General features: G+C 38.5%; 1 protein-coding gene across 1 annotated transcript in view; it reads right to left on the bottom strand.

Moving 5' to 3' along the window:
• si:ch211-11n16.2 (zinc finger FYVE domain-containing protein 1) overlaps nt 1-24256 on the bottom strand; it is a 68194-nt gene that overhangs the window by 12924 nt on the left and 31014 nt on the right. The window contains exons 5-8 of the mRNA XM_028796165.2: nt 22951-23059; nt 9808-9905; nt 3114-3231; nt 2503-2673 (exon numbers count right to left, since the gene is read on the bottom strand). Of these exons, the coding sequence (XP_028651998.1) occupies nt 2503-2673; nt 3114-3231; nt 9808-9905; nt 22951-23059 (496 nt within the window). The remainder of the gene's footprint in view (nt 1-2502; nt 2674-3113; nt 3232-9807; nt 9906-22950; nt 23060-24256) is intronic.

Below are 24256 nucleotides of genomic sequence, written 5' to 3'. Positions count from 1 at the left end.
CTGGACTGCACCATTATTTTTTTTTTTTCAGTATTCTTTCGCTGCCCAAGGCACCTTGCCAGCTGATATGGTATATAACAATACTCAGTTCATTCAATTCAACTATTCAATTCTTTATTGTCATGTGTACAAGTACCGTGTACAATGAAGTGCTTGCTCGCATGAGCCCCTGCAGACAGTGAACATACACAAAAAAAAGAAAAAAAAAACCCACACACAATAAATAAATTAATATAAATAAGTAAATAAATAAAACCAGAATGCTAGAAATAAACAGATACAGTGGCAGAAGTATATATGCAGGTAGCAGTGGAGGTGACACAAGGTAACTGATTGTTCATGAGTCTGATTGCAGTTGGGTAGAAACTGTTCCTGAACCTGGAGGTGCGCGTCTGAATGGACTTTAGTCGCTTTCCAGATGGGAGAAGGGTGAAAAGTGACAGTGCAGGGTGGCTGGGGTCCCACCTGATACGGTTCACTTTCCTGAGACAGCGTGTAGTGTGGATGTCATGGATCACAGGGAGCTGTGTGCCCGTGATCTGCTGTGTTGTATTCACCACATGCTGCAGAGCTCTGCAGTCCTGATCTGAGCAGTTGCTGTACCAGGATGTGATGCAACCTGTCAGGATGGATTCCACAGTACAATTGTAGAATCTGCACAGGGTTGTGGGGGACATCCAGGCTTTACTCAGTCTCCTGAGGAAGTAGAGGCATTGTTGGGCTTTCTTGACTACTGCTGCAGTGTGACTTGACTATTTAAGGACATCAGTGAGGGTGACTCCGAGGAACCTAAAGCTGCTGACCTGCTCCAAAGCCTCACCTCCGATGTAGATGGGGCTGTGCTCTGTTGCCTGTTTGCGGAAATCCACAATCATCTCCTTAGTTTTGCAAACGCTGAGGGTGAGGTTGTTGTCCTGACACCATTCTGACCTCCTCCCTGTAGGCCGTCTCATTGTCATCGCTGATCAGACCTATTACAGTAGTATCGTCAGCAAACGTATGTGTGTAGAGAGAGCAAAGCAGGGAGCTCAGCACGCTGCCCTGTGGGGTGCCAGTGTTGATGGTGATGATAGAGGAAGTTTTTCCACCAATACGCACTTGCTGTGGTCTGCCAGTGAGGAAGTCCAGTACCCAGTTGCACAGTGAAGAGCTAAGCCCCAGATCCAGGAGTTTAGCGATGAGCTGGGATGGAATGATGGTGTTAAACTTTAAAAGTATGGACTTGTGCCTTTGTTGCTTTGATGTTTACCAATGTTATATGGTCATATTTAATAAAACAGCAAACAGGCAGTACAAACAGCGACAATAACAAAAATCCATCCATCCATCCATCCATTGTCTCCCGCTTATCCGAGGTCGGGTCGCGGGGGCAGCAGCTTGAGCAGAGATGCCCAGACTTCCCTCTCCCCGGCCACTTCTTCTAGCTCTTCCGGGAGAATCCCAAGGCGTTCCCAGGCCAGTCGAGAGACATAGTCCCTCCAGCATGTCCTGGGTCTTCCCCGGGGCCTCCTCCCGGTTAGACGTGCCCGGAACACTTCACCAGGGAGGCGTCCAGGAGGCATCCTGATCAGATGCCCGAGCTACCTCATCTGACTCCTCTTGATGTGGAGGAGCAGCGGCTCTACTCTGAGCCCCTCCTGGATGACTGAGCTTCTCACCCTATCTTTAAGGGAAAGCCCAGACACCCTGCGGAGGAAACTCATTTCAGCCGCTTGTATTCGCGATCTCGTTCTTTCGGTCACTACCCATAGCTCATGACCATAGGTGAGGGTAGGAACATAGATCGACCGGTAAATTGAGAGCTTTGCCTTGCGGCTCAGCTCCTTTTTCACCACGACAGACCGATGCAGTGCCCGCATTACTGCGGATGCCGCACCGATCCGCCTGGCGATCTCACGCTCCACTCTTTCCTCACTCGTGAACAAGACCCCGAGATACTAGAACTCCTCCACTTGGGGCAGGATCTCGCTATCAACCCTGAGAGGGCACTCCACCCTTTTCCGGCTGAGGACCATGGTCTCAGATTTGGAGGTGCTGATTCTCATCCCAGCCGCTTCACACTCGGCTGCGAACCGATCCAGAGAGAGCTGAAGATCACGGCCTGATGAAGCAAACAGGACAACATCATCTGCAAAAAGCAGTGACCCAATAACAAAAATACAGACACAAAAACGAAAAGCAGCACGCAACACGTCACCTCTCTCTGGTGCCACGCTACAAAAGTTAATTAGTTAATTAGTAACAAAACTTTGTAAGGGATACATGAATCTGGGCAACATTCTAACTTCTACAGACAAATGTGCTAACCAAAATCCTAAAGTTATTGTTTCCAAAGTATTACAACACATCAAGATAAATGTGTGTCCTTCTACATTTACGTATTTACATAGTACAATGTGTATTTTATTACTCCATATAAAAACCTTGAAAATGTTTAACAGGATGTTAATTAAAGTGCAACACGAAGCACAATGTAGAACAGAATGACAAACAGGGGCTCACCAATATGTCTGCGTTTGGTTTCCAGTAGGGGGGTGCCACTTGGTCAGTAAGCCAGGCTGTTACAGCTTTACTTGGTCCAGAGCTATATTCAGTCACTGACTGGATCACAAAGTTAACCCCATCTAACACACGTCTCCCAGCGTTTTGATGATTTATTGAAAATGTTTCATTCTGTAAAAAGTGGAGAATAAATCAGATAAAAGGTTTTTAATTTTGATCTATCTTACTAAACAGAATAAACTAACACATTTCATTAGAGCCTGCTAGACATTTAACACTTGCAGTAAAACACCGTGAGTTATAATTTATTTCTGTGCACCAGAAATACAATGCATAAACCTTAGTGTTATTTAAAAATTTAAAATATAAATTTTTTTTTACACCTCTGATAGTATTTCATTTCATTTTTTTAATATTACATAAAAACAGCAAATAATATGCAATGCTACCATTCACTGGCTTAAAATGCCATACACTGGTACACTCTAAACCTTCTAATAAATTATGCAATACATTTGCTAAAACTGACAGCAGAAATCCCATTAACTGAGTCTACAGTATTAAACTCCTTTGCAATCTGAGGGATCTTTTTAACAACAAACCATGCTTACCCCAGGCCAGACATGTCTAACTTCTGACCGCACAACACTGCTTTCTGGATCCTGATTCCCCATCCAGTACTGTCTACTGCGATAAATAATTCCACAGTTGGAACACTCAAGCACATACCTGTAAGAAAAGCATGTGCAGTTAGTCAGCTGAAATATTCAAAGCATAACACAATGTGAGAAACAAAACTAAAGAGAAAAAGGAGGCAAGTGAAAAAACAAACTATATGGTTTTGTACTATTGGGGGTCATCAGGAAAATAATCAGTTCTGCTGTTAGACACCCAGATGCCTCTTAAAAGCAGACAGGCTGATACACTGGCATTAATTATCTAGCCAAATGGATGAGTGGACTGAATGCTCTCCTGTGCGCTTTCAGTATTTTTAAAGATGCCAAAATATATCAAACTAAGGATTGTAGTTTTTGCAACAGTGAACGCTGGCATTCCAGAAATAAATTAAAGCCATTTGTCTATGTAAAGCGATATAATGAGAAAAAGAAGCTTCTGTTTTTTTTTTTTTTTTTTTTTTTTACCATGAGTGCTGATATTAGTGGATGGCACTACTGTATACATACCAAAGATGTGCCTTTTCAGTTAGACTGCATTGTCAGTTTGTCTAATTGAGACATGGAATTCAATATTTACATGCTTCAAGCAAAACTTTCTGTTATTAATCCACCTCTAAAATGTAGTTTTTGCTAATCTGTTTATTTAAATAATTGTGGGTGTTGGGCTACTTTATATTGACATCTGTTTATTCTTTTTTGCACCTTAATTATGGCAAGTTTTCACTCTGATGTGTTGAACCCTTGTGTCCTGTTCTTTTGAGCAACAAGTCATGTTTATAAAGTAAACTTTATGTCATATACAATTTTAGTCTATGTGACACGCTGTGAAAATTGTTAAAATGTGAAAAGCTTTTTCTTGATGCTGTGATCTTATGCTATATGGCAAAGAAACCATCTGTAGTGTGGTAACTGATGTGTTTTCTCAGCAAGTTCTCCATCTATAAAGCATGTAAAAACACCTCACGTATCTTAAACACATATTGTAACAGCTATGAATAGAACTATATATAAAATATTCTTTGTAAATGTGAACTAAAAATAGAAAATGTGTCATAATTGAGAAGGGATGCAAGGTTCCTGTAATTCTATATCATTAACATCATAGATATTTTCCCTTACAATTATCGACCTTAGAAGTGCAGTAAATGACAGATGCAAAGAAAACTAAATTATGTTCAAGTGCAAAAAGGAGATATCAATGAGATGCACTTTAAAAAGTACAATATAAAGCTAACAATACGCTATGCTATGTGTTTGAGAGTCAGCCCTGTAATGGACCAGTTTTCCATTCATTGTGAGCTTCTGCCTTATGCCCCCCAGTACCTGTACCTTCCTTTTTCCGCATAGGCACTTACTAGGATTGCTCTAGACACATACTATAAAATGACTTAACAAACAGCAGCATAACCAGTGCTCAGGTTCAGTTTAATACTCATGGCTTGGGCAAGTGCAATGCCTATAACTTTCACTTAGAAAGTGAAGAGAGATAATGGTTACATATATTGCAACTACTCACACTGGACTAATTTGTGATTTAATTATTAGACACTAACTACAGTACTGGGAAATAATCACATGTAATCATATCTATTTTTCCTGGAGAGATTTCCATCTTCAAAAGATGTGTGCACTACCTCAACGAATGTTTTGTTAATTCCTTTCAATGTTGTAATATTTAAAATAGAAATATTATGGATTCAGCCAAAAACAAAAGACAGAATATTTGCAATACTTTACTCCATCTTGTGGATGGAAATGATACTGCAACACAAAATGTACCAAACCTAAATGGAAAATTACCCAGCAGAAAGGCTAATGCAATTTATCAAGTGAACATTACTGTAGGCCCATGTTTCTGCAATAGTAGGAAAAGTGTGCTCTCACAAAACATGCAACTCTTGAATCAAAGTCAAAATCACCATAAATGTGACATTTTAGCAAATTATTTTCCTCTCAATACTATAAAGACATGTATGTTAGGTTAAGCTTTGAAAATTACCCCATGTCAGTGTGGTGTACATGAATGTGCCCTGTGGTCAAATGGGCTGGTTCCTGCTTTATGCTCGATGCTGTTAACACAGCCACTGAATGCCTGAATTTGATTAAGATGCTTTAGGAAGGGTATGCTATAGAAATAATGCATGTACAATTAATAATCATGTACTACGTTGAAACATAAACATAACATGTATTATTATTATAGTAACTAAAACATAATCTACATAATTGTTTCACTAAAAACGTATCATGTAAATGTTGTGGTCATTTTTTACTTTTTTCTACATTGCAAAATATTTCAGATTATATTTATTATTAAATTAAACTATATGGTAGTGGGATTACTCCCCAGTATTTTAGTTCCGGTCTGAAGTATCTGATTTTCAATGTCTCTCTTCTCCATTAATATTCCTTTGCTTTGTCACATTTTCTCCAGTTAGATCTTTCTTCACTTCATCTTTCCATTTTCCAGACAAGACTTTTTACATCAGGAGAAAATGCTATGAAATTTGGTTTAGTCACTTGGTAGAAAAACACAGATTCCCTTTCTTTTCAAGTCCTCCTTTTTAAATATGTCCTTACCAGAACTCTCTGCAGTGAGGGCCAATGGTCTTGTCTGGGTCTTATAATGACAAATGGTACAGGTGGTGTGGGCTCAGCTGTTCAGTAATCATCACTGCACCCTTAACCTTTAATTTGAAATCACCTCTGTGTTTCCTGTTATTGGTGTTGTTGGAGTACGGCTCTGCTCCTTTCAGTTGCCTTTGACTTTGCATTGCATCACGTCCTGGATTTAGAATCTAGCAGGGCCCTTTCTGGGTTTGAGGAAGGGAAGTGGTGGGGGGAGGTTGTTTCCATTCAATTTAAAACAGCTGGTTTCCATTTGTTTCCAGTTTTTTGATTGCCTTGTTATCCTTAATAAGATATGATCATATAAAAGGTATGTACTTGAGAAATGGGTAAAAAATGCCTAAAAAATACTTGTTTATATTAAAATATATATATATATATATATATATATATATATATATATATATATATATATATATATATATATATATATATATATATATATATATATATACAGTGATCCCTCGCTATATCGCGCTTCGCCTTTCGCGGCTTCACTCTATCGCGGATTTTATATGTATTATTTATTGTATCAGTATGCTGCTGCTGAAGAATGTGAATTTCCCATTGGGATTAATAAAGTATCTATCTATCTATCTATCTATCTATCTATCTATCTATCTATCTATCTATCTATCTATCTATCTATCTATCTATCTATCTATCTAAGCATATTTAAATATATATCATGGATTTTTTTGCTGGTTCGCGGATTTCTGCGGACAATGGGTCTTTTAATTTCTGGTATATGCTTCCTCAGTTGGTTTGCCCAGTTGATTTCATACAAGGGACGCTATTGGCAGATGGCCGAGAAGCTACCCATCTTACTTCTCTCTCTCGCGCTGACTTTTTCTGATCCTGACGTAGGGGGATTGAGCAGGGGGGCTGTTCGCACACTTAAGACGATACGGACGCTCGTCTAAAAATGCTGAAAGATTATCTTCACGTTGGCTACCTTCTGTGCAGCTGCTTCGTGAAGTGACATGCTGCACGGTGCTTCGCATACTTAAAAGCACGAAGGGCATGAATTGATTTTTTATCTGTCTCTCTCTGTCTCTCTCTCTGCTCCTGACGGAGGGGGTGTGAGCTGCCGCCTTCAACAGCTTTGTGCCGCGGTGCTTCGCATATTTAAAAGCTAAACAGCCCTATTGATTTGTTTGCTCCTTTGAAGAGGAAGATATGTTTGCATTCTTTTAATTGTGAGACTGAACTGTCATCTCTGTCTTGTCATGGAGCACAGTTTAAACTTTTGAAAAAGAGACAAATGTTTGTTTGCAGTGTTTGAATAACGTTCCTGTCTCTCTACAACCTCCTGTGTTTCTGTGCAAATCTGTGACCCAAGCATGACAATATAAAAATAACCATTGTCACGCACGTGCGCTTGGGGAGCCGCAGAACGACTCAGGGAGTAGCGGAAAACCCGGAAGCCATAAGGGATTGGCGGGCAACTAACCTTTCTCTCCTTATTTCCCCTAGAAAGAAGGAAACGCCGACGCCCTGAGCAAGCTCCCGTTCATCCTTCCCCTCCTATCTGATGACATCATGATTACTGGATCCACCTGCTACTCATTACCCACACTCCCTCTGCTTATTCCGGCCCTCCCTATAAAGGTTTCCCCATCACACCAGCATGTGTTCAGTGATAGTTGAATGTACTTTCTGGACTGTTGTAACTATTTTTTGCATACTGTACAGTATACGGGGCCGGAAAACCCCAAACCTTTCTGTGCTGTATTCTCTTTATTTTACACCATATAAACATATGGTTTCTACTTCGCGGATTTTCTTATTTCGCGGGTGGCTCTGGAACGCAACCCCCGCGATGGAGGAGGGATTACTGTAATATATATATATACCAGTAACGGTGCACTGCACGAATACACTTGACTTGAGCATTCACAGTATTAATCCCCTTTCTCTGTACATTTAGCATTCGTTTACTCAGAGGTTGATGTGCTTGCTGCTTCCTGAGCAGCTTTTCTTTACTCCACCCTAGCGGCCCGCTGCTTCTCTTGTTTCGGTGGCATCTTTTCGCGTTAAAACTGATTAAGTTAGTTTTTGTGTTGCAATTACTTAGTACATTTTCTTTAACCTTTCACTTAATCTGGCACTTAAGTCTTCAATCTGCCTCAAGAATGATTAGCGAAAGTGGTAGGGAATGAGAACGGTGCCCGTACGCATGCGCCGCACGGCCGCCCTGCTGCGCGTGCTGAGAGTTGATTCTACAATAAAATAAAATAAAAATAAAAAGAGTAATAAAATCATCACACCGAAAGCAGATAGTAGACGTCACATAGTATATGTGTACCAAATTTCAAGTCAATAGGTGAAATGGTTTGCAAGCTACAGGCGATATAAAATCCTGGCACCAAGAGTAGTGACTTTTTAAAGTGGACTTATCTCTTAAATCTGTGGATGCCAAGGTGACATAGGGATGGAAGCATCAACTTGTGACTCAGTAGAAAAAGATAGTCCACAAAATCCAACTGAATAGTCAACCACTACTCAAACCACCGCTATCTCCATGCCTAAAGAAACCCAACAATGCACCTTTAATGGTACTCTTGAAGATGCTATAGAAACCCATAGTTCTCCTGATGGCCTTATCATCAAAGGGAGACAGTAGACGTTACCTTGTACATGAGATCAAATTTTCAGATTGAATGACACTGAAAATCTGTTATGTTTATAAAACTGATACTAAATAATATACATAATAGCAAGATTTCATAACAAATATCACTGACTGTGAATTTATCTGATACAGTATAATTGATTGTGGATCTCTTACATGTTTAATTTTTCCAGAAATGCCATTGACTGGAATTGTTTTTTCTATTCTCGTCGTCATAATTTTTTACTTATAATGAAACTGCTCCTCTTTACTGTGTGCTTACCTTAGTTTATCTATTCTGTGACGGTCCCTTGTCCTCTCCATGCTCCTTGTTGGATCCTGGGAGCCTCTTGAACTCAAATTAGGACACACACATGCAGCAAGGGATAGGCATAAAAGTGCTCAGGGCTTTTATTAAAATCAAAAATCCAACTGTGTTCCAATAAATAGTGCAGTGCTTCAAAATAACCGTCAATCAATCAATCAATAAATAATCCAATAAAAATACATGTGACTGTGGAGGTTAAAATTTCCTCAATAATTAACCCATAAAATTAGGTTAAAATGCACGATAGGGAACTGTTCTCTAAAAAATGCCCAAACTCTTGAGCGTCCTTCTGAAAGTCAACATCTCCCCAGCTTACACTGTTTGGATCCGGCAGCGTGAGGAGACATTCTACTAAAAGGCACATCCAACCTTCTACATCCAGGCTCGAGCCTACCTTCTATAACACCCACTGTCCCTCCTTAGTCTTAGGTGAGGAGTTGCTTGAGCAACGGGTCACTCCAGGTCCCTAAAGACACTCAACCAGAGTGACCCTCTTCAGTCCCTTCAAGCGTCAACTCTACGCTCCTCCTCGGGGCTCTTTATCCGGCTGCCTGCCTCCACTCTATCACACACTGGCTTTTCTAACTCCTGCCATCTCCACCTGTCCTTCCTTTAACTTCTGTCTCATATTTTAGTCTCTCTCTCTCTCTTTCTCCATCTGTTGAATGTCCTTTCTTTTCCTTTGCAGGCTCTCCTGAATGATGCAGTGTGATATGCTGCCACCTCTGATGTGTGAATGAGGCACATGTATGTGCGATCAGCCAAGCACCTCAATCAAGCAAACCTGTGCCCTATTGTAACCCGCAATTCCCAGGATGTGATAACTTATTTAAAACCTGCCCAACACCATGTACCACTTATCACATGTTCACATGTGCAAATGTGATAGCTACCAATTTGCTGTTAATGTACTCTGAGCCTATATTCGATGAAGAGTGGTAAACCAGAATAAATGGAACTGAATTAAAGTCAGTTTGTTCTGGACTTATTTTGAACACTGGACATTGAACAAATGAAGAAGCAAGTTAAAAAAAATGTACTGATGATATCTTACTCACCCAGACCAGGCATACTTTGCTAATCCAATCCAGGGGTTGTCACTTGCGGCTGATGTTTTTGGAATCACTATCATCTCCCTGCCTCCTTCATAGCATTTCTGGTAAAAAGGGAGAGACACTCACTGGAATGAAAGAGTTCATTGCACTCTTTGAAATACCTGAACATATGGAATATCGCCAATGACAAGGCCAAAGGAGGAACTCATTGCTAACAGGATGTGAAGTCTCAGTTTACTGATAGAAGTGATATGCTTTTATATTTACTGAGTGAAAAATATGCTGTTTCTGTTTTGAAATTTAAGTGCATTTCCTTAGCACTAAAAAAAAAAGTGGAATCTATGAAAACACTGACCTTAATCGTTATAAACTACATTTTAAAAAGGTACCATCTTTGATGTATATTTTTGATGTAAATTTTCTGGCAGTATTGGAGCTCTGGGATAATTTATCTACAATGATCATGAAAAGATATGTGCACTACTTCCAGGGTGTCAATTTTAATAATGACAGGTTCAGTGCAGTGTTTCTTTCCTCCCCCATCAATAATTCTTTCCCTGGTGGTCTTTGTGTTTGGAGCTAATGAACTGTCTGTGTGCCATCTGGACACAGGCAGACATAATTTCCTTGTCATACATGTTACAAGGAGTGCCACTGTCAGTGAGGAGACCAACCAGCACTTCATCACCCGAAAATTTAATTAAGAGTACATTTTGACAGATGGATTGACAAATCATTAGTATGGAAGTGGGAAAGAAGAGAATAGATAGCACATCCTCATGGCACTCCCAAATTTGTGATTATATAGTATGCTAGACAACTGTCTAGATATGTTATCACCTATGCAAAGCAGCTGATGAGTATGTAATTAAAAGTAGAAGCATTTTTGATGTTACTTATTCTGAGAACTCCACACTACCACAGTACGTTAATACAGTTTATACAACAGCCATGCAGAGTATGTCTCATTATCTCGTTACGTCTTGTATCCCAACAGCTACCTTTTTTTTTTTTTTTTTGTTAAAAAAAAAAAAAAGGAATAGGTTTTATTTTTATAATTGAGCTAATTTATTGTTACAGGTTATACAGGCTATTATATTAACAAAATACCATTAACTGTGTGCCAGTTTATTAATTTATGATGAAAAGAAATGTTGAAATTAATTTTTGCCATTACTTTAGCACTGACCAAGGAGATATCAGTAGTAGAACTGTATGGCTACGGTTAAGTGAATACTATTCTTTGAATTTAAATAATACAAACAATTTATTTACTCTGTTAGTCATGCACCTAGTGCGGATACCGAATATTTAAATATAGCAGTGCATAACTGTACATGTTAAAGGGTAAGTTCAGTATTAAGTTAGTTTTTTCCCTAAATTATGTCATACATTCATTTGCTCTAGAACCTTGCATTAAGTGAAGAATTATTATTTAAAAAAGATAAAAAAGACATAAAACTCGAATCTGACAATAATCCTAAGTATGAATTCAACTCTAGACATACTTATGCCTATCAGACAATTGCATGTACATATAGTTTTTGCAAAAATATAATTATTTTCATGAAATTCCACTATTTTCAAAGAAGTCTGGCAAAAAAAGTCTGAATTAAGTGCTCAGTTCACTTTCTTCTCTTAAACATGTACCCTCAACCTGGGCTGAGTTACTAATAGCTATAATCACAAAAGCAGCAGTGGCAATTATATTTTGATAGCTATTCAGAAACTCAGGCTATACTTTATACCTGGTCTAAATTGAATTTTTCTAAAGTTTTACACAAACAAGCTCATACTTTATACCATCATTATATCAAACTATAAAGATAAAAAGACATTTAACACCTCATTGCTGAATCTGATCTGCACAAACCAGAATCTATCAGTGAGGAGTATCAAAAGAAAAATGAAATGAAGAAAATGACACAGAATTGGAGACAGGATGGAGAATTAGAAGTCTGTAGCAATATGGTGAGGCTTAGAACAACTGATGATTGCTGGTACAGATGTGAAAAATGTAAAATGATGCCTATTGAGAAAGAAAGTATTTGCTTCTGATGACAGGATTTATGGCTGCCACTGCTGGAAAGCTTAAAAGAATTCAGCGATAAGCCCACTTGTGCCACATGAGGCTGCCATTTACGGTATTACAACCCTCATTTTTTATAGTGTTTTCAAGGCATTTTTCTGATATTAAATAGGAAGAACTCATCAAAGCTGAAAGGAACAAATGGACAACTTTCATAAGAGTAAGTCTATTTATTAATCTTGCCAGCAGCTGTGGTACATTCCTTAGCAGTGATGTGTGCAGCTCCAACCCTACTGCTACAAGCTATAACTTTAAAGACAGAAACTATAAACTACACATATGTAGTTTTTTTCTTTTTACTTCTGAAAGGGAAAATCTCTTGGTTCAGGTTCAACTTATATAAAAAGGTTATTTAGAATTCCTGAATATATAAGTATATTGATATTAAGAAGTTTAAACAAAGATACCTTTGAAGCACACCAATACAAGGTTACTCTTGTATTACAAATCATGGCATGCTAACAATAATGAATTAGATAAAGGGTTTATGTAGTATACAAGAGAAAATTTAGTATATAATGTTAATTTATTATAAATAGGTCCATATACGGGATATTAAGTCGTCCCGTATTAGGATACATAGAGAATAGTTAGACAAATGGCAATATAACTCATTAGCTTATTAAACAAAAATTGTTATGTAAAGATTTTCTGCTACACATCCCAGGCATATGCATTTTCATATCCTTTCAGCTGAAATGCAGTATTGTGCTAGAGAGCTACAAAGAACTGCTCAACTTCATGATGTTTTACTCCAGTGCCTTTGGTTTGTACCACAGCTTCCTTCACACTGGCTGTTGTTTTCATGAAACCTTCTACCATTCCTGTGGTGGTGAACAGAAAGTAAGCATATATCCTTTGCCTAGGAAAAGTAGTTCCACAAATTCTGTGATAAAAAAATAAACTACTTGATAGTTCATTTTAATACTGTAAATATAACTCTGAAATGTAGAAGGGACGTTTTCTGAAACTGAAACATTTTACTGCTTCAACATGAACATACTCAGTAAATTAAAGGGGCTTGTTCCATGTTTTTTCTCATGCCCCTTTAACTCACATTATAAGCTGCTGTGCCAAATGCAGTTTTTAATTTAAAAATTATGCTTCACTTAACACCACAAGATTCTAGGGCAAATGAGTGTACGAGGTGCGATCCAAAAGTTCCCGGAAATCATTTATTCTGCAGCCAGAAGAGTTTGGTTATATCAATCGCTGCTAGATAGCAGTTCAAGTTGTCCTTGAGAACTGTTATCACGTGTTATAATGTCAGCGCAGTTGTTTTTCAAATCGCAGTTCTCGTTTAAACTTTGGTTGTGTCTGTGAAGGGTTGTTTGTGAAAATGAGTGATTTGAAAGAGCAAAGAGTGTGTGTTAAATTCTATTTTAAACTGGGAAAAACAGCAAAAGAAAGCCATGAAATGTTGCAACAAGCATTCTACAGGGATGTTCTAAGGCGTTTGCGAAATCGAATTCGCCGAACACGTCCTTAGATGTGGGCTGACAAGTCATTTCTTTTGTATCACGACAATGCACCAGCTCACACATCTCTGATTGTGCTCAAATTTTTGGCTTCTACAAAGTTTACTGCCATTTCCCACCCTCCGTACTCCCTTGATTTAGCGCTGTCTGATTTTTTTTTTATTTCCTAAGATGAAGATGAGGCTCAAGGGACGCAGATTTGAGACGGTGGAGGAGATCCAAGCGGTAACAACCGACATCTTGAACACACTGACAAAAAACAACTTCCGGAGGTGCTTTGAAAGGTTGAAATCTCGCTGGGATTGGTGTATCAACTCAGCGGGTGACTATTTTGAAGGACCTGTTCACCATTGTTATTTGGTATATATGCCTTTAAATAAATGCATTCCGGGAATTTTGGATCGCACCTCGTATGCCATGGAACAATAACTTTGACTTTAAACATACTTAACTCATCTTTTAATATTTGACAATACAGATTTATCTATCAATACAACACTGGTGTGTGGAATTTGGTGCCTAAAGTTTTAGCAGAATTTTATCTAGAGAGAGACTGAATTTTGGTTTAATGGTTCAAATATATTTTTAGTCAAGATTTCTTTTTGGCATAACTGGAAAGGAGTTGTGGTTTCAGGTATAATTACTACAGAGGCACTACTAAAGCCATTTCAACATAAAAATCTATCCATAGCGGGGCTCCACACTGACTTTTAAAAGTGGTTACCAGACTTAGCAACCAGACATCAACTTTTTGGTTGCCGAAGCTGAGAATATAGTTGTCATTTTTAATAGCTTATATTTGGAGTAATTAACATGCTATGTGATTTTACGTCCACTTGCTGCTACTTTACAGCATTTTAATGTGAATTGCTATCATTTAACACGTCAGAACTGTGTCTCCTTCAACCCCTTTTTATTCAGCTGGATTTTTTTAGACCTTCACATTTGTATCGATAAGTTAAATGAGTCTTTTAACACTCCTGTTTTGTGCACTGCTGGCTCACAATGCTTTACATGCATAATATGAATGCCAGGAAGTGCAGCTTAATTTTTGTTTTAATAGTAAAATGGACTAGCACGGCAAGTTATAACCTGATCTGCTGAGCAAAAACTGGCATTTTCCAATCAACTGCCAAAAAAAAAACAAAAACAATGCATTACTAAAGTTGTTGACATTCTTATAACCAGGGCCCAAATTTGGTTGACAGTTTTTTCAAAATGGTGGCCAAAGGCAACCGCTAACAAAGAGCCTTGCATAGTCATAATGTTTACTGTGCAAATCGTAGCTAAAATGGAGTTTTTATTTGCCTGTAGACAATGGGTAAATTGGTATGCTTGCTCTGCCTTTATTTCTGCATTTTTAGTTTTAATTTTGCTGCACATTTAGATATAAATTAAGTTTACTTATCTAAGGTGAAATTTGAACATAAGCATGTCACTAAAAAAATTCAAACAGATTAGACCCAAAGTCTGTCATTTTAAAGTGCTGTCAGTGTAAATGAATGTGTGTGTAAACTCATATTCAATGAAATGCAGGAACTCACTCTTAAAAATCCTATTATTTATTAGTTTGTAATGGAGGAGAAAGTAGGGTGAAATGACACCTTTTATTGGCTAACTAAATAGATTACAAATGCAAGTTTTCGAGGCACACCTTGCCTGATGAAGGGGCATTAGCTGCCTTGAAAGCTTGCATTTGTAATCTATTTAGTTAGCCAATAAAAGGTGTCATTTCACCCTACTTTCTCCTGTATCAACCTATGGCTAACACAGTACAACACTCTACTGCTTTAGTTTTTAATGGAAATCCTTTATTGCAGTTAATGATTTAGCTAAAACTAAGACAAGTTAAAATGCAGCATTCCATCCATTTCTAAAGATGTGAGCAAATGAAAATTCTATTTATAGCAATCCTTTAATTAGCAGTTAACAAGCATCCTTTAATTTAACAGTTAAATTATTGATAGGTACTCTGCTTTTCTAGGCAAGGCAAATAAAGTCAATTAATCTGCAGGATACAGTTTTAATTTTACATGCTATGAAAATCAATATGCTCACTGTCAGTGCATGTTCATAGTCATTCATTTCTTGGCAGATGCATAATGCTGAACTCTAACCACAGGTGTGAAAAGTCTTAAATATGTTTCAAAAAATAAATAAACAAATAAAACTTCAATTTTTTCTACTCTACAGATCAGGATTTTGTTTCTAAATCTAGGTTGTCTTTCCAAAGGAACGACATTATGTACCATCATCAAATGTACCTCTGCCAACTATAGCCAATTAGTCAAATACACATTCATCAGATGGTACAGCAGACACGTTATGCATATTATATCACCAACTTAATTTTATTTTGCATCAACTTGTCAAGTCTTTGGTCTATCATACATAAATATAACAGCATTTAAGCATCAGCAAAACTACTTTTTTTTAATAAGAGTAAATGTGATGTGGCACACCCAGCTGGGACGCTCGGAAGGACCTGAGGAGGGATTACGCCTCCTCCAGACAACGAGGGGACGACCACCCTGGTGGCTTTGGGGACCACGGGAACAGATCTTAGGAGCTCAACCCCATAGGGGCCCGTGGTCACCGCCAGGGAGCACCCCAATGTCTGAGGAACCCTGGTCCTCAGCACTTCCGCCACACCCGGAAGTGCTGGGGGAAAGAAGACCAGGGACACCCGGAGTGCTTCCGGGTGCGCAGCTGGTACTTCCGCCCCACTGGGGAGTGCCGGTGGAAGCTAATCGGGAGGCACCTGGAGCACATCCGGGTGTGTATAAAAGGGGCTGCCTCTCTCCATTCGATGGCTGGAGTCGGGAGGACAAGAGACGAAGTCTTGGAGGAGAGAAGTGGAGGCGGATCTGAGAAAGGCAGAGTGAAGGAACGCCTGGAGTTTGGGGAAGTACTGGGGTTGTGTGTGTTTCATCTTTGTAAATAGTGTTGTAAATAAACGTGTTGTGGTGCTTAAACAATGTCTACCCGTCTGTGTCCGGGCCATACTCCACAATGAACATTCACAAATAAAATTTCTAAAACATCACACACTCCCAAAAGTAAACTGGCAGTTATAAATAATATACATCTACTAAAAGAAGGAGAGTATATTTGTTAATTTAGGTAGATGAGCTGGTGATATTTCAACAAGTAATTCTGCCATTACTGTATCTCAATCCATTTCTAGGACACAGCTTAAAGCTCTCTAGAAAGTGAGCCAAGGAGAGCAAGACCTTTTACGTGACAGTAAGAGTGGAGATATTTCCTCAAGACAGCTTTAAATTAGCCCAAGAACTACAAAAGGAAAAAGCCATTTAATATGTATTAATTTTGATTTACTGCAGTTATATAAAGTGATATGGTGTTGAAACAGGTATTGCTAACATCACACACACACTGCTGAAATGAGGATTCATTGACGGGATCAAGAGTCCTCAGTATGTAGTACTTACATTTTCTCTCTTATTTTATGAATTCTATTTAGTAAATAGTTAAGTGAATTAACAAAATGTAATTGCATTACATGCTAAAATACATTGCTAGCAATCAAATCTTTAATCATTCACATACAGTTAGGTCCATAAATATTTGGACAGAGAAAACTTTTTTCTAATTTTGGTTCAGTACATTACCACAATTAATTTTAAATGAAACAACTCCGATGCAGTTGAAGTGCAGACTTTCAGCTTTAATTCAGTGGGGTGAACAAAATGATTACATAAAAATGTGAGGCAACTAAAGCATTTTTTGAACACAATCCCTTCATTTCAGGGGCTCAAAAGTATTTGGACAAATTAAAAACTGGAAATAAAATGTTCATTTCTAATACTTGGTTGAAAACCCTTTGCTGGCAGTGACAGCCTGAAGTCTTGAACTCCTGGACATCACCAGATGCTGGGTTTCCTCCTTTTTAATGCTCTGCCAGGCCTTTACTGCAGCGGCTTTCAGTTGCTGTTTGTTTGTGGGCCTTTCTGTCTGAAGTTTAGTCTTCAACAAGTGAAATGCCTGCTCAATTGGGTTAAGATCAGGTGACTGACTTGGCCATTCACGAATTTTCCACTTCTTTGCTTTAATAAACTCTTAGGTTGCTTTGGCTGTATGTTTTGGGTCATTATCCATCTGTATCATAAAACGCCATCCAATCAATTTGACTGCATTTAGCTGGATTTGAGCAGACAGTATGTCTCTGAACACCTCAGAATTCATTCGACTGCTTCTGTCCTGTGTCACATCATCAATAAACACTAGTGTCCCAGTGCCACTGGCAGCCATGCACGCCCAAGCCATCACACTGCCTCCCTCCACCGTGTTTTACAGATGTGGTATGCTTTGGATAATGAGCTGTTCCACGCCTTCTCCATACTTTTTTCTTGCCATCATTCTGGTAGAGGTTGATCTTGGTTTCATCTGTCCAAAGAATGTTTTTCCAGAACTGTGCTGGCTTTTTTAGATGTTTTTTAGCAAAGTCCAATCTAGCCTTTCTATTCTTGAGGCTTATGAGTGGCTTGCACCTTGCAGTGCACCCTCTGTATTTACTTTCATGCAGTCTTCTCTTTATGGTAGACTTGGATATCGATACGCATACCCCCTGGAGAGTGTTGTTCACTTGGTTGGCTGTTGTGAAGGGGTTTCTCTTCACCATGGAAATGATTCTGTGATCATCCACCACTGTTATCTTCCGTGGACGTCCAGGTCTTTTTGCGTTGCTGAGTTCACCAGTGCTTGCTTTCTTTCTCAGGATGTACCAAACTGTAGATTTTGCCACTCATAATATTGTAGCAATTTCTCGGATGGGTTTTTTCTGTTTTCGCAGCTTAAGGATGGCTTCTTTCACCTGCATGGAGTGCTCCTTTGACCGCATGTTATCTGTTCACAGCAAAATCTTCCACATGCAAGCACCACACCTCAAATCAACTCCAGGCCTTTTATCTGCTTAATTGATAATGACGTAACGACGGACTTGCCCACACCTGCCCATGAAATAGCCTTTGAGTCAATTGTCCAGTTACTTTTGAGCCCCTGAAATGAAGGGATTGTGCTAAAAAAAAATGCTTTAGTTGCCTCACATTTTTATGCAATCGTTTTGTTCACCCCACTGAATTAAAGCTGAAAGTCTGCACTTCAACTGCATCTGAGTTGTTTCATTTAAAATTCACTGTGGTAATGTACAGAACCAAAATTAGAAAAAAGGTATCTCTGTTCAAATATTTATGGACCTAACTGTATTTCATTTGCAATTCTGATGTGCTATAAACAAAGTTTATGTAGCAGCTGATAATTTGTTTAATATAAAGTTGTTATTTGTAATCATAAACATTCATCCATTCATTTTCTAAATCCAGAGCACTATTGTGGGGAAGGTTCAGCCTATCCCAGAAAGGAAAAAACAATCCCTGGACAAAGCGCCAGCCAGTCACTGGATGAAATAATACTCTCATCAGGGGCGAGTTTACCAATGCCAGCCCACTACTTTGCATGTTTTTGGACTGTGGAAGGAAATTATAACCCCTTGAGGAAACCTTTGGGAAGAACATGTAAACTTCATGCAAGGAAGAACTGGGACTTGAACCCTGGTCTGCTTTAAGCAAGGCAGTAGCACTACTACTGAGCCACTGCATTGCTCAAACATTAACGTACAGTATAAGAGAAAATTCACAAAGTAAACCTAATTCTCTGTGCAATATATTATACTGGTAGTTGATCTACAATATGCTGCTCACCACATGATGAAGCTTCATTCCAGTCAGTAAATCAATGTGTATTAATTACCACATTCTTGTCTCTATAAAGGTTCAATTGTGCATTCTTCCACGTTTAGTAAAATGATTTTGGAATAAAAGCAGTCTACTCTATTTTCCCTTTTAAATATAAAAAAGTGGTCTAAGATTCTCTGTAGCTTGCAGTAGGGGTAAGGTCTCTTTTTGCATTGTTTTTAAATTGGATGCACAGAGTGCTTTAAATACAGCAATAGCATTTTTATTATGAAAATCATAACACTACTGCATTTAAATTGGGTATGTAAGGTCATTAATAGACCACTTAAGTAACTCTTTGTTCATGGACGCGTTGCCTATAGAATAATAATAGAAGGGGGCTTATTATAGAGATACAATATTCCTCTATGCTCTATAATTAGGGATGGGTGATATCCATATTTTGACAGACAACACGGAAAGCCAATGAGAATAGCGCCATACCAAACCAATCATGTGGATGGAGTAGAGTTACAACCATATCACGTTACTGTGACACACACATTAGTGAGCGGAGGAGAGACAGTACATGTGCTAATGTTTGGACAACAGCAGCTATAAACACCAGTACGTCAGGAGTGGGAGCAAGATAAAAGAGAAATGACAACAGAAAATATTAACGAAAACTCGAAAAAAAACAATAAGACACTCTAACAGACACAGCCCAAGGCTCAAAAGAGGAGGACATGTTGAAAAGAAGGGGCAGAGAAATTTGGTAGTGTGGAGATATTTTGGCTATTTGAAGTCTCACAAGAAGCAGAGTACAGTGCACTGTAAATTGTGTTGAATGCATGTTCTCACAAAGACTGGTAAGACCACTAATCTGTTGTACCATCTGAAGCAGTGCCATCCTTTAGAGCACACACAATTCAAGACTTTATAGTCCCAGACCCAAGCAAGTGCTGCACTAATGGGAATTTCTTGCACCTTTTTTTGCCTTAGAGTATAAGCTGAACACAATTGAGTGAAAATGTCAATTTTGTTTATGTTTGTTTACATCTGAAGGCTGTGAATTTGTATTGAGGATATATACAGTGCATCTGGAAAGTATTCACAGCGCATCACTTTTTCCACATTTTGTTATGTTACAGCCTTATTCCAAAATGGATTAAATTAATTTTTTCCTCAGAATTCTACACACAACACCCCATAATGACAACGTGAAAAATGTTTACTTGAGATTTTTGCAAATTTATTAAAAATAAAAAAATTGAGAAAGCACATGTACATAAGTATTCACAGCCTTTGTCATGAAGCTCAAAATTGAGCTCAGGTCCATCCTGTTTCCCCTGATCATCCTTGAGATGTTTCTGCAGCTTCATTGGAGTCCACCTGTGGTAAATTCAGTTGATTGGACATGATTTGGAAAGGCACACACCTGTCTATATAAGGTCCCACAGTTGACAGTTCATGTCAGAGCACAAACCAAGCATGAAGTCAAAGGAATTGTCTGTAGACCTCCGAGACAGCATTGTCTCGAGGCACAAATCTGGGGAAGGTTACAGAAAAATTTCTGCTGCTTTGAAGGTCCCAATGAGCACAGTGACCTCCATCATATGTAAGTGGAAGAAGTTCGAAGCCACCAGGACTCTTCCTAGAGCTGGCCTGCCATCTAAACTGAGCGATCGGGGGAGAAGGGCCTTAGTCAGGGAGGTGACCAAGAACCCGATGGTCACTCTGTCAGAGCTCCAGAGGTCCTCTTTGGAGAGAGGAGAACCTTCCAGAAGGACAACCATCTCTGCAGCAATCCACCAATCAGGCCTATATGGTAGAGTGGCCAGACGGAAGCCACTCCTTAGTAAAAGGCACATGGCAGCCCGCCTGGAGTTTGCCAAAAGGCACCTGAAGGACTCTCAGAAAATTCTCTTGTCTGATGAGACAAAGATTGAACTCTTTGGTGTGAATGCCAGGCGTCACATTTGGAGGAAACCAGGCACCACTCATCACCAGGCCAATACCATTCCTACAGTGAAGCATGGTGGTGGCAGCATCATGCTGTGGGGATGTTTTTTCAACAGCAGGAACTGGGAGACTAGTCAGGATAAAGGGAAAGATGGCTGCAGCAATGTACAGAGACATCCTGGATGAAAACCTGCTCCAGAGCGCTCTTGACCTCAGACTGTGGTGATGGTTCATCTTTCAGCAGGACAACGACCCTAAGCACACAGCCAAGATATCAAAGGAGTGGCTTCAGGACAACTCTGTGAATGTCCTTGAGTGGCCCAGCCAGAGCCCAGACTTGAATCCGATTGAACATCTCTGGAGAGATCTTAAAATGTCTGTGCACCGACGCTTCCCATCCAACCTGATGGAGCTTGAGAGGTGCTGCAAAGAGGAATGGGCAAAACTGGCCAAGGATAGGTGTGCCAAGCTTGTGGCATCATATTCAACAAGACTTGAGGCTGTAATTGCTGCCAAAGGTGCATCGACAAAGTATTGAGCAAAGGTTGTGAATACTTATGTACATGGGATTTCTCAGTTTTTTATTTTTAATAAATTTGCAAAAACCTCAACTAAACTTTTTTCATGTTGTCAGTATGGGGTGTTGTGTGCAGAATTCTGAGGAAAAAAATGAATTTATTCCATTTTGGAATAAGGCTGTAACATAAGAAAATGTGGAAAAAGTGATGCGCTGTGAATATATATATATATATATATATATATATATATATATTTTTTTGTCTATTTGTGGGTTTATTTTCCAACCATTTAAAACAGTTTGAATCTATACAAAGGAAAGGATACAGTAGAGGTAGTTTTTTTGAGATTTTGTTTATTTACTTGGAACTGACTAATGAATTTATAGTACTTTCTGTTCTCTTGTAAAACATGAAAGCTTTAAGATTTTAGTTTTAGATTTAAAATTTATTTTATCTGGAGTTGACCAACAAATGTAATGTGTTTTCCTGTAAAACTTGACAGCTTTTGACTGGCCAGAATTTAGACTTTTTTATTTTGCATTACGTATTTTATTTATTTGGAATTGAACATAGAATTTAGTTATGCATTTTGTTTGTGTTCCCTGTAATACCTGAAGCTTTTCACTGGTCAGAATTAAGATTTTAATTTGTTATATATACCTATTTTGTTTATTTGAAATACAGTTGTATAATGTTCTACAGTACATTTGTCATGTTAACTTCTGACAGAAAATAAATAATATTTAAACCAAAATTAACCTTATGATATCTTCACATCTCAGATATGAGTAAAAAGGGACCTTTAAGCTTGTCAGAAATAGTGATTTGATTTATATTGTGATATACATCAATATCGGCTAATATGAAAAAAATTATCGTGATAAAGATTTTTTTTCCATATTGCCCAGCCATGTCTCAGTGCTGTTTTTAAGTTTTTACTTATAAAAATATATATTTCTTTATTAGTTCTAGTTTAGGGCGGCACGGTGGCACAGTGGGTAGCGCTGCTGCCTCGCAGTTGGGAGACCCAGGTTCGCTTCCCTGTGTCTGCGTGGGTTTCCTCCGGGTGCTCCAGTTTCCTCCCACAGTCCAAAGAAATACAGGTTAGGTGCATTGGCGATTCTAAATTGTCCCTAATGTGTGCTTGGTGTGTGGGTGTGTGTGCCCTGAGTTGGGCTGGCGCCCTGCCCGGGGTTTGTTTCCTGCCTTGCGCCCTGTGTTGGCTGGGATTGGCTCCAGTAGATCCCCATGACCCTGTAGTTAGGATACAGCGGGTTGGATAATGGATGGATGAATGGATGGATAGTTCTACTGTAGTTTAAACGTCCACTGTATGACTAAAATTTCTATTTTATCTGAAGTCTTTTGAAAAATGTTTAAAAAAAGGCAACCTACATCACTCTTACCTTACAGATGAGCACCTTGTTGTTATATTGGTGTGTGTACTGGCACAAGCCATCCGCTAAATGGGGAATATGATCTTTGAGATGATTCATGCCATTCTTGCAGCGAACCCTGTATTAGCATTGATGGTGCAACCATGGAATAAAAGACAAAAAACAACTTGTTTATATTTTACTTTCATTTACTGAAAAACATTTCAAGCAACAAAAAAAGTATCTTTTTAGGCTGTTTTTCAAGGAAACTAGAAAAACACATCCAGGCACGGCAGGATGAATTTTAGGTCACTGTGAAAAACAATTTCAGATCTCCGGCTGTTACATTTGGGGAAAAAGAGGGTAAGTCAAGAAACATCAGAAAAGGGTGAAGAGCATCTCATGCAAAATTAAGTAATAGAGATCTGCTTGTACAAAAGAGGACCTGACTAATTTGAATGAAAACATCCCAAAAAGTCAGATTCAAGAGATGACCTAAAGTATGGTATAATTTTTTTACCTGCTTTCACACACTTATATGCAGTTTTTAACCTTTGTGGAAACTACCATAAAATGAAAAAGCCACGGAAAAATACCATTTTGTAAACTACATACAGAATTGAAAGTTATCATGCAATTTAACAAAACCTAAAGCATTCATGTATGCTAAAAAAAAATGTAAAAAATAACATTTCCAAATTTGTAAACCATATTTATAATAGATAAATAGTACTTAATTTGTCACATGGTGGAAATTTAGAATTTAACAAAAGTCTAATAAATACATTTTATAACAAACAACAACAAATCCCTTCAAATACTAAAACAAAATAAAACTTAAGGCTTAGGTAAAGATAAGAAGAGCAGTCACAGTGAGGCATTATAAAGGCATATTGTCAATGGTATAAAGGGGCCTCAGTAGCATTTCTTAAGACACTTCTGCTGAATGATTCTTTGGCTGAAAGTCCTCAGTGTTAGTGCGCCACAGAGTGGATGTGCAGCATTGTTCAAAATGGCCTTTAATTTTGTCTTCATTCTCTCCTCCACTACTACATTCAGTTGGTTCAAAGTGCTTCCCATAATTTAGCCTGCCTTGTTAATCAAGGTTGTAATTCAAATTCTTTCATCTAATATCACTGAAGGGTATGCTAGTACAGGACATTGATTAATAAAAACATTCATCAATTTGTAACTTAAATTATTTAAGAAAACAGAGTAGTGCCCAAGAATCCATTCTCTAGTGCACAGTATTTCAAAGCACAACTTAACTCACATGTTTAAGAAAACAGAAGGAAAAAAAAAGATTAAGCGCTCCACTACAATATACAGCTGCCCT

The sequence above is a fragment of the Erpetoichthys calabaricus genome, chromosome 1 (assembly GCF_900747795.2).
Source record: "Erpetoichthys calabaricus chromosome 1, fErpCal1.3, whole genome shotgun sequence".
Taxonomy (NCBI): Eukaryota; Metazoa; Chordata; class Cladistia; order Polypteriformes; family Polypteridae; genus Erpetoichthys; species Erpetoichthys calabaricus.
Note: the sequence above shows the minus strand (reverse complement) of the source record. Positions and strands in the feature narration are given on the sequence as shown.